Consider the following 11769-nt stretch of genomic DNA (forward strand, 5'->3'; position numbering starts at 1 on the left):
TGCCGTAGTAGTTAGACTTTGTTGCGGACATAAATGATAAAAAACTACACTTCCCATCATGCAAATGGTCCGGAAATTAAGTAGCAGGCTGTTGGGAAATGTAGTTCCTACAAACCACTTTGCTAACTTTTTACCTAATTTCTCTCTCACCTCTTTCCTTTCCATAAATTGCCACCCACACTCTAAATTTTGCATTTCATTTCTGCTCCTGCTCCATCGAAACCATCTATTTCTTCACCTTTCCTATTTTCTGTCCCATTTTTCTCTCTTGAATGCCTTCCTTCATTTCAGTTGTCTATGGAGGACACAACCTCAATCCTCCCTCGGCTGAAGAAGAGGAACTCCAACGCCTATGGAATCGGCGCTCTGGCTAAGTCCTCTCTGACAGGTGTGTCAGGTGTGTGTCTGTCCTGTGAAATGGTAAACTGACCCCATGTTGACTCCAGACTGAGCTGGAGGAGATGGAGCCAACATGGACCCTTGTGGGTTTCCCTTTTCACCACCCGTTTCCATTTACAACACTCTCCAATGGCTCGTGCCATTGGTGAATTTCAAGACCCAAACAAGAATAGATTCCCGAAAAGTAAGCGATACGCTTCCCACAATGCATTGTCATACGGCTTTTCATTTTATCCTAAGCGGTGGTTGATGGGAGAGGCAGGTTTTTGTTTGTAAAGTGCAGAGATCAGTCAGTGTGTGTCTTGTAATATTGTTTCTCAGACTGTATCTGTGTTTTTGTAGTACTGTCGTGTGCAGTGAAGTGCAGTGCAGTCTATTTCCTTCTCTGAGAGATCCTTTTCTTCAACTTTAATAATTCATGTTCATCATTTCATTAGGCATTACCTAAGAGCTTATGGGATTTTAGAATTATCTCTGAATGTTTGCACTAATGCACGGGTAAAAAAAAAAAAAAAAAAAAAAGATGTATGTATAGATTCTGTCCAAATGGCAAAGAGCAATTGATTTTTTCTTGGTATCTTATATAAAGGCTGCAAACAGAATTTACTCGTATTCAAACAGATCATTACGGGCTGACTTTAGTATATCACAGACTAGAATAGCTTCACTGAATAAGATGAAACTAATAAAAGAAAGTGCAGGAGAAAGCGTAAGGCTATTATTGTGTGTAGATCTTCATTAGTGTGAAAAGATTTCCCAACGCTTGTCACTAAAACTTGGTTATTTATTTTTTCCATACCATTACCATCCGCATCTCATTATGGAAGTCATTTTAATTTTACATACATTTGAGGTACAGAATATATAACACAGCACATGGAGAGGCTGCATTGGCTATAGAAGTTTAAAACATTAAAGGATGATTAAAATGCTTTTTTTATGCTTTTATCTAAAATATGTTTGTTGGGTAGAAACTGTGATTAAAAATATTATCCTTAATTCTTATTTAGCAAATTCAAGTCATGTAGATGTATGCACTCTCAGAATAAATACATAAATTAATACAATTTCAAATCAAATTAAAACAGCTACTTTTGCAGGCTATTTTCCATAAAGATGTAGCTGCCATAATTGGTTACTTTTTCTGCTACGTTATGTAAAACCTCAAGTAAAGTCTGGTTATATATGGTGATATGGGATACTTTTATATAATGATTAAAAATACTGAACATCTAAAACAATCACAACAGACGCACAGATAATGATGAGAACTTTGCAATTCAGTTTGTAAGAGAATAATGTTATAGCGCAGCCTCTGAGCATGCTAGTCTATTCCCAATCTCCATGTTACATCTACTCATATACCTCACATAGCCTCTGAGCAGGATTCATTTTCTTCTCATTTTCCCCCTCTTTCTCTCCATAATCTAAAAAAACGCCTTCTTATCCCCTCATCCTCCCTCTGTCTGTCCTTCCACTTCAGGAGTGACTCGCTCTATGAAGGACAAGGTGACCAAGCCGACAGCGATGGCCCAGGGGCGCGTGGCTCACATGATCGAGTGGCAGAGCTGGGGCATGCAGACGGTGGGAGTCGGGGGCAGAGGAGCGGGACGCACCTCCAGTCTGCACCTCCAACAAGAGCGCAAGCTGGAGAATGACGCATACAGCGACCTCAGTGACGGAGAGAAGGAGGCCCGCTTCGCCGCAGGTGAGAGAGTTTAATCGACAGAAAGACCTACACAGAATCAACAGAACAACACGGGTTCGATTGACTAAGGGTGGATGAGGGATGACAGAATTTCTTTAGCCCTTCTGTACCCATTCAAGGGGGTTAATCATGAGTGAATATATTTAGTGCATTTATTGCTTCTTTAAAACGCTGAACTTTGTTGTGGTGTGATGTGAGAGATAGCACTATCCATATTAAGTTCACCTGCCCCCGTTTGCTGCTGAGTAGCCTAAAACAGACTGAATTTATCATCAGACCTTGTTTATGACTATATGACTGTGTCCGAAATGTATTTGCTGCCCTCTCTTATTCGTGACACCATCTCTGAGAAGATAAGGCTTCTTTAAAGTATTTCCACAGTCAGGTGACAGAGATTAATGTTCAGGTGTGAGAACAACCGATGGAATACAGTTTTTTTTATTAGTAATGTGAATAGCTAAGGACTTCATCTGGACTACTTTAAAGGGGATTTTTTCAATATTTAGATTTTTTTTGCATCCTCAGATTTCAGATTTCAATAGTTGTATATTTGCCAAATACTGTCATATCCAAATAAACCATAAATCAATGTGTATATCTCAATTTCCACACTTTTGGTCCAAGATCCCATACATGGTCCAAACACAGGTTGTTTTAGTGGTTGAGATTGAAATTAATAGTGCCCCTATTATAGGTTACGAAAGGTTCATATTTTGGTTTTGGGAGTCCCCAACAACGGGCTGATGTGCATGCAAGGCCAAAAAACACTTTTACTTGTCATATAATATGCATTTATTTGTACCTTCTTTGTTCAATGACTAGAACGATTCGCTCAACGATTCATGTTTCCAAACTCCACTAGTGATTGGTCGATTTCCTTTAAAGCAAGTTTGTGATCAAAGCAAAGTAAGAATGAATTTGCGTTTTTCATTTAGACTAAAACACAAGCAAGTAGGCCGGCAATATGCTGATGTTTCATTTTGACATCAACAAGGCTTTGGACTCGTTTTAAAAACGGCTCCTTTCACTGATTCAGAGTCGACTCTTCTTTTTGAGAGATAACAACTTTATGCATGACGCACTTTCAGATTTAAAACGTTGTTTTCATTCATGCATGAAAAGTCATTATAGAGGGGCCTGTTACATTCAGAAGTTGAACAGCAATAACATCACTAGCATCCACAAAATACTAAAGTATCAATACACATATATTCATAAATGCAAATGTCCTGTTCCCTAAGACCTACGAATTTTTACTTTTAAACTTAGCTATGCTAAAAAGCTTTGATGTGTTTTTATGGCCATCAATAATCAATCTCATCCTGAATTCAGGTGTGCTTCAGCAGTTTGCGATCTCTGAGGCGACGCTGCTGGCCTGGAGCTCTATGGACGGAGAGAGCACAAGCGTTGGATCTAATCAGGGGAGCGTAGCCCACCTGAGCGAGGCCAACCAGGAAAGCATCACCAGCCGAGGTACTGACTACATTTCCCAGCATGCACTTGCAAGCTCAGAGAATTACTGTGCTTCCTATGCGCTTTTTTAAGGCTGGAAACCTAGCTTAAATTTGAGAATAAAATCAACTGAACAACAGAACTTCTATGTCACAGTGTGAGCTCTGATGAGCGCTGCAATTAATCAGGCAACGCGCTGTCATAAACCGCAATTAAACACTTTTTCTTTAGCAACTTAGCCCATCCTTCCATCTCAGCTCAAAGAATATGGGAAGAAGATACGCTTGCAATCCATAACTAATTCTTTAAGGACTGAAAAATTAGACACTTTCTTTTGTTTTCCTTTCATTTAGTCCTAAGAGGTTTTTCTGAGAATCTTTCCATTGAAAGCCCCCTAGAGTGAGGATGGGATTGCTATATTACATCTGATCTGGAATGCAGTGCACATTGGGTTTTGAATAAATGAATAAATAAAGGTCAGGGACCCGTGACTCTCAGGAGAATGAGAGCTAATCCACTGAACAGTTCAGTACAGCCTTACAGACTCACATGAGAGATCAGAACAACCAAAGCCATTTGCATGCAGAATGACGACATGTAACAGACAGATAAAGTGATAATTATGTCATGCGCTTAGGCAAAGGTGTAACTGGTTTTGTCTGGTTTCACAGGCCTTGAAAGTTACACAAAAGGCTTTTATATATGCAGATGGTAGTTTCTGATCAACATCTTGAACACATGTGCCACAAGTCATAGAACCAGATTTCCAGAAGCAGATAAAGAGCCAAATACACTCTGCTCCAGAACCTCGTGTATAAAAATTATCCATAGATTAGATAAGATTTTCAAAGGATTAGGATTGTTTTAAATATGTTTGAAAGTCTCTTAGGCCCATATTCACCAAGGCTTTTATTGGCATTTAAAACTGTTGAATATTATCAATATTATCATAATTTAACTGTTTTCTATTTTATTATATTTTAAAACATTTATTGTCATATTTATTTAATATATGTATTGCAGTTTATTTAATATGCTAATAATATATTCAAATTCTATTTTAATATTTATAAAGTAATTTATAAGTAATTTATCATTGTGTTGGCATTGTTCATTTTTTTTATATTATGAGACATGTATCTACAAACTTTTAAGTAATCAAATTTGTTTAAAACTTAGTTGTGGGTACGATTTTTTTCAATTTTACAAAAAATAAAATTAAAACAGGAATTTAGTGAAATGTTCTTACAATTTAAAATAACTTATTTTTATTTAATTTTTACATTTTATTTTAGATTCTTCAGAAATCATTCTAAAATGCTGATTGGTTGCTCAAGAAACGTTTCTAACTATTATCATGTTGAAAACAATTGTCGAATATTTTGTGGAGATATATGGGGTTTCATTCCAGCAAAGATGCTGCCATAGAGTGTGTATAGAGAGAAAAAAAGCAAGAGAAGAATAAGCTCAGTGGGCAGTCTGTGTACGAGTGAGTGTTGCTATGCCACATTACAAAGCCATTTCCTCAGTAAATAAAGAATCTCATTTCTGCCCTGCCAGAGGGGTGAAAATGACTGAACACTCATTTTAATTTCACAATGATGGCCACGGGGTATGCTGAGGCAAGAGATTTCACCCACAGAAATAGAGTGTGCAGTTATTATTATTCAACATTGTTTTATAATCGGATATAATTTAGAAAATATCGTGCCGTTGCATGCAGATGAGGCTGAAAAGTCACAGCATTTGGCTCAAAGAGAATATAATGGAAATGGAAAAGGCTTTGTTATAAATGTGTGCCTCAAATATATTAACATCTGCCCATTGTGTTCAATCAAAGCATCATTAAAGTGTTTTTAAGAGTCTTGAGTGTAACATAAAAGCAAATCTAAAAGCAGCCAAATGATGAAACATGTAAAATATGTAATTTATTATTCTTTTTTGGGTGTACTTTGACAACCCTTTATTTTATTACTGAAGTATATTTTCTTTTCTTTGGAAGACTTTAGTGTATATGAAAGGCTCTCATCAATAAGAACGATTATTACATGACTCTCTATGACACTCGATTATGATTTTATCGTTAATGTATTTCCTTCAAACTGTAGCTGTGCTAGTTTCATTTCAAAGCGTCCTCTTTCTTTTAAAATAATAAAAGAATCTCAACTCAGCTCAATATTTCATGACCATTTATTTATTTATTTGGTAAGTAGTCATGTAATAATCACCAGACGACAACTCAGATCAGCACAGGCTGTGTGAAAAATGATCTAAGATTTACAGAATGTTACCCTCGTCGTTTTCATTAGTCATATTTTCTTTCTTTTTCTCCGTCTCGTTCAGACCAGATAGTGCACCATTCCTCTGCAGAGGTGTGGCCTCACAACTACGTCTCCCAGGGTCTTTACTGCCTTTCTTCTTCTGATGCTTGGGAGCCAATTAGTAACGAACAGTCAGGTGTGGCCTCTCCTGCCACCGGTTCATATGTCATGGCTGTCGGGACCGAGGGAGGATATGACCCGAATGCAGCGGCTCACTTCCTGTCCCAACAGCAACAGCAGCAGTATCAGAACCAGTTACAGCAGATCCAGCACCTGCAGCAGATCCAGCAATACCAGCAGCAGCAGCTCCTGCAGTATCAACAGCAGCAACAGGTGAGTCGGAAAACTACAACTCCCAGAAGCCTCCGTAACGACACGTGAGCCAGAAAACTACAAATCCCATAAGGCTTGTTTCGCGCTGCGTGCGTAAGCAGTGCAACGTTTATTAACAGACACGAAAACATACGTTCAGATTAGAGCTGTCAAATGATTAATTGCATCATATAGGAGTGTGCACTGTGTATGTTTATTATTTATATATTAATAAAAATGCATGCATGTATATATTTAACAAAAATATTTATTAAATATATTTATATATATTGTAAATGCAATAATATAAATATCTAAATGAATATACATGTAAATATTTTTAAATATATACTAAATGTATTTATATATATATACAAAAAAATTAACACATTATGACAGCACCACTTCAGATCTATTAATTTATGCAAAAGTGCAATTCAGTCACTTGCACTGAATGAACACACCAGTGTGAAAGCAAAATGTGATACGAGATGAGATAAAAGAAGGCTCTGCATCACCACCTCCTGCATTAGTAACACTTATTAGTAAGACACCCATAAGGCCGCGCTGCAACAGATCTTACATTAGTATCAGCAACAGGTGAGACACTAAACTACCAATTCAAATTAGCATCCGCCGCAACGCCGTCTCCTGCTCTGCTGGCTGGTGTTGAACGGCACAGGTCCCAGCGGTCATTTCAACAGCAGCTCCAGGACCAGCCGTGAGAGCAGTAAAAACTTAATCAGGTTCCATCATTCAGACATTAACCAGAAGCCATTGATTGCTACAGTAATTGAGGTCTCGCTGGAAATCAAACAATACAAATCCAATCAGCCACTGCAACTGTAACACAACAGAGTAAAAAAAAATCACAATCTCTATATAAACCTTTCAAGGTGATCGCTAAATGGTGATATATAGCACACTGTTTGATATTTTAGATTGTCTTAAACTACTGGCATCGTTAAAAACAGATTATATATGAACAAATTCCTCTGTAAAAGCCTTCAGGATATAGATAGGAATAAAAAAGTCAAGTTTGGAATGTTTATTGATCAGTGTAGGAGATAAAAATCAAAATGTATTGTAATGGAAATCTATTGACACTAATAGATAAAGTGCTATAAAAGAAAGACTTAATAGTGTCTTTTTGATGTTTTATTTCCACTAGTCTGAAAGAAGTCGTGACAAGTCCATAAAGAAACTTTTTTTGTCTGCAATATCTCCCCTTAGACCGAATTTTCTATTTTTGGCTGGTGCTGGTTGGTTTGGTTCATGTCCGTTTTTAGGAATGGATAACAGAAATGGGTAAAAAGAGGCAGCCGAAGGAGTATACGAGTCTCATCTTGCACTATTTTACTGCAATGGTGACTTGAGCTGTGTTTCTGCTTGTTTGCAGATGTTGGAGCAAAGGCTACAGAGTGCCACTCAGTCTTTACAAGCTACTCCCAACAGCACCATCCACAGCCTGCCGCCCCTCACTCACCCTCCATTAGTGGATCTGTGGGGGGCAGCGCAGACAGAGGCCTATCAGGCAGACATGGTGGGCTACATGGGCATGCCTGTAGCGGTAGATGGAAATCTAACAGCCCCCACGGAGGAGGTGACGACAGATCACTCACCTTTACTGGAAGCCCAGGAAGAGGAAGACATCAAAGTGAGTAATAAAAAAAACCTGCAAATGTTACTGATTTTTTTTTTGTTATTATTTCAAAGCTAACTTCACTTTTCTAGTTTGTTTTTTCTAGTTTTCTTGACCCACTGCTCTCAGCATAACTGTATGTATTAAGTCTGTTACCTTAACACTGAACATGATCCACTTACAGCTGAAAACACTCTCCCTAAAATGACTGATGGTATTGTTAATTAACACTATCGTAACAGATTTTTTCTTAATGTCAATAAACCTGAAATAAAATATAAATATTAGAGATGCACAGATGTCAGTTGGTATCGGACGATAATTTCTACACCAGGTATTATTTGTATCACGCCACCCTCATAGATCTTTGTGCCTTCTTACTTCTGATAGCAAACAAAGTCTCATCTTTTAAATTCTGTCTATTTTATCATAAAATTTAAATAATGAATGTAGTGCCTCAGTTCAAGCAGCAGCTCAGAACGCAAATGTTTTCCACTTTAAAGGGATCATATGATGTTTTTAAAAAGAATGACACAAAATGACACAAAAACAATAAAATAAAAATAAAATACAATTTTAAATCGCATCGTATGACCCCCTGTACCATTAAATTAAACACTGAAATAAAAATGACAATAGAAATAGGAAAATAATAGAAACGGCTATATAGAAATATTAACAAAACAAATAACGACAAATCCACATTACTTAAAACAAAAGTCAAATCAAAACTGAAACATTTAAAATATGAAGAAATACTATAATAGTCCTTAATTAATAACATTACTAAATATTGTCTTAATTTTAGTATAGTATACCATAGCTGTTATTTTTTCATTTAAATGTATATTGAATGTAGGTGCTGAACTGCTCCACACAGACTTATAATGCTGAGCATCCTATAGAAATGACAAAATGTCACCAAAATCTCTAGGACAGCATCTCGGCAGACAGTTAATTTGAAAGAAAGAAGAAAATGTGTTTTGGGGTTTTTTTTTTTTTTTTGGACAAAAACTATTTCTGTCAGCAGCTATAAAAGTATGAATCCTGTCTGAGTTTTCTGTAACTCCTCTCACTGAAATCAAGAATGAGTCACAGTCAGAGCTCTTACAGCTGTAACGTAACTTTCCTAGGGCTTTAGTCTGTGATATCTGTGCCAACAGCGCCGCCAAAAGGAACAGCAAAAATTATGACTGTTTTCAGACAGGTTTTTACCTACCTGACTGACAATAGATAAGTAAATCATTGATGCTTTTGAAAAGAGTGCAACTGCACTTGTGCATTAATGTGTAGGAGATCCTCGGAGTATGACAAAAACAGGAAAACAGGAAAAAACATGCAACGAATCTGTGAATTAGCGTTTAATACTTCACCAACGTGTCAGTGACAGTCCTATATTGTTGAACATTGTTGTATGGTTTAAATAATAGAAGTGTGACAATGCTACTACAGTTTCATCATCATTAGCTAATTAACATGTTCAACAAGACATCATATAGCAGTTAAATGGTTACGTCACAAAAATGAAAGTTTTGTCATTATTTACCTCCTTGTCATTCCAAACCCATAAACGTTTAGTCCGTCTTCAAAACACAATTTGAGATATTTTGGATGAAAACCGTGAGAACTGTCAAAAAAAAACCCACTGTCAAGGTCCAGAAAAGCCAGAATATTCCATGTGTCATCAGTGTTTCAATGTACACGGAGTGCAGAATTATTAGGCAAGTAGTATTGAGGATTAATTTTATTATTGAACAACAACCATCATGTTCTCAATGAACCCAAAAAACTCAATATCAAAGCTGAATATTTTTGGAAGTAGTTTTTAGTTTTAGCTATTTTAGGAGGATATCTGTGTGTGCAGGTGGCTATTACTGTGCATAATTAGGCAACTTAAAATATATTCCCCATTTCAATTATTTATTTTCACCAGTGAAACCAATATAACATCTCAACATTCACAAATATACACTTCTGACATTCAAAGATAAAACCAAAACAAATCAGTGACCAATATGGTCACCTTTCTTTGCAAGGACACTCAAAAGCCTGCCATCCATGGATTCTATCAGTGTTTTGATCTGTTCACCATCAACATTGCGTGCAGCAGCAACCACAGCCTCCCAGACACTGTTCAGAGAGGTGTACCGTTTTCCCTCCTCAAAAAAATCTCACATTTCATGATGGACCACAGGTTCTCTAAGGGGTTCAGATCAGGCCAAGTCATTCGTTTTTCTTTTAGACCCTTTCTTGCCAGCCATGCTGTGGTGTACTTGGATGCGTGTGATGGAGCATTGTCCTGCATGAAAATCATGTTTTTCTTGAAGGATGCAGACTTCCTGTACCACTGCTTGAAGAAGGTGTCTTCCAGAAAGTGGCAGTAGGACTGGGAGTTGAGCTTGACTCCATCCTCAACCCGAAAAGACCCCACAAGCTCATCTTTGATACCAGCCCAAACCAGTACTCCACCTCCACCTTGCTGGCGTCTGGACTGGAGCTCTCTGACCTTTACCGATCCAGCCACGGGCCCATCAAGACTCACTTTCATTTCATCAGTCCATAAAACCATAGAAAAATCAGTCTTGAGATATTTCTTGGCCCAGTCTTGCCGTTTCAGCTTGTGTCTCTTGTTCAGTTGTGGTCATTTTTCAGCCTTTCTTACCTTGGCCATGTCTCTGAGTATTGCACACCTTGTGCTTTTGGGCACTCCAGTGATGTTGCAGCTCTGAAATATGGCAAAATCTTGGCAGCTGCACGCTTGACTTTTCTCAGTTCACGGGCAGTTATTTTGCACCTTGGTTTTTCCACACGCTTCTTGCGACCCTGTTGACTATTTTGAACGAAACACTTGATTGTTCGATGATCACGCTTAAGAAGCTTGGCAATTTTAAGAGTGCTGCATCCCTCTGCAAGATATCTCACTATTTTTGACTTTTTTCGGAGCCTGTCAAGACCTTCTTTTGACCCATTTTGCCAAAGGAAAGGAAGTTGCCTAATAATTATGCACACCTGATATAGGGTGTTGATGTCATTAGACCACACCCCTTCTCATTACTGAGATGCACATCACCTAATATGCTTAATTGGTAGTAGGCTTTCGAGCCTATACAGCTTGCAGTGAGACAACATGCATAAAGAGGATGATGTGGTCAAAATACTCATTTGCCTAATAATTCTGCACTCCCTGTATTGAGAAAACAAAACAAAAATAACAACTTAATTCAACAATTTGGCAATTTGGTAACATTACAGTCGCACCATTCCGGACACTGAACGTACATAGCATACGATCTTCTGTATTATCCGGGACACAATAAGCATTTCTACGCATGTTTGCGCAAACAAAGCATCCTTGCGTTGCGGCAGTATGCATGCAGTGGATACTTTCCAAAATGGTGCTATAGTGACGCTATGTGCTGAATTGTTGAATAAAGTTGTTATTTTTGTTTTATTCCTCTACAAAAAGTATTATCATCACTTCATATGGTTACGGTTGAACTACTGATGGAGTATTCATACATCTAAAATATCTTAAATCGTGTTCTGAAGATGAACAAAGCTTTTATGTTTGGAACAACATGAGGTTAGGCGATTCATTTTGGGGTGGAGTAACCCTTTAAATTGCAACTTACAATGTCATATTGGAAATGCATACGGGTATCACGCTAAACATTTCCGATAGCACAGCAAAGTTTACAACCTTTGGGAAAAACTACTTGAAATTTCAACAAAAGTGTGTTCATTTGAGTCTAAAATGTTATTTGTCCCAAAACCAAACCTGTTCAAGACTCAGCTACGAAACAGAATTACAAAACTAATGTTTTCAAAGTTGTTTTCTAATTTTGTTTAGTGCCACCCTTGTCACAGAAATGAAACACTGCAGCTGTAAACAGGAAATGACACGTTCCCAGTCTAACATCCATGCTCTTTTCCAG

At 37.5% G+C, this 11769-nt stretch overlaps 1 protein-coding gene across 4 annotated transcripts in view; it reads left to right on the top strand.

The window, feature by feature from the left end:
* The window catches only part of fam131bb (family with sequence similarity 131 member Bb), a 35813-nt gene that overhangs the window by 19677 nt on the left and 4367 nt on the right, over nucleotides 1-11769 (top strand). For 2 of the 4 annotated variants that reach the window (XM_043260970.1, XM_043260972.1), the window contains 5 exons: nucleotides 292-397; nucleotides 1883-2107; nucleotides 3440-3580; nucleotides 5903-6213; nucleotides 7592-7849. In XM_043260970.1, coding sequence (XP_043116905.1) covers nucleotides 292-397; nucleotides 1883-2107; nucleotides 3440-3580; nucleotides 5903-6213; nucleotides 7592-7849 — 1041 coding nt within the window. The remainder of the gene's footprint in view (nucleotides 1-291; nucleotides 398-1882; nucleotides 2108-3439; nucleotides 3581-5902; nucleotides 6214-7591; nucleotides 7850-11769) is intronic. The other 2 variants (XM_043260971.1, XM_043260973.1) reach the window with 1 other exon arrangement.

Source organism: Puntigrus tetrazona, chromosome 16 (genome assembly GCF_018831695.1).
Source record: "Puntigrus tetrazona isolate hp1 chromosome 16, ASM1883169v1, whole genome shotgun sequence".
NCBI classification, from domain to species: Eukaryota; Metazoa; Chordata; class Actinopteri; order Cypriniformes; family Cyprinidae; genus Puntigrus; species Puntigrus tetrazona.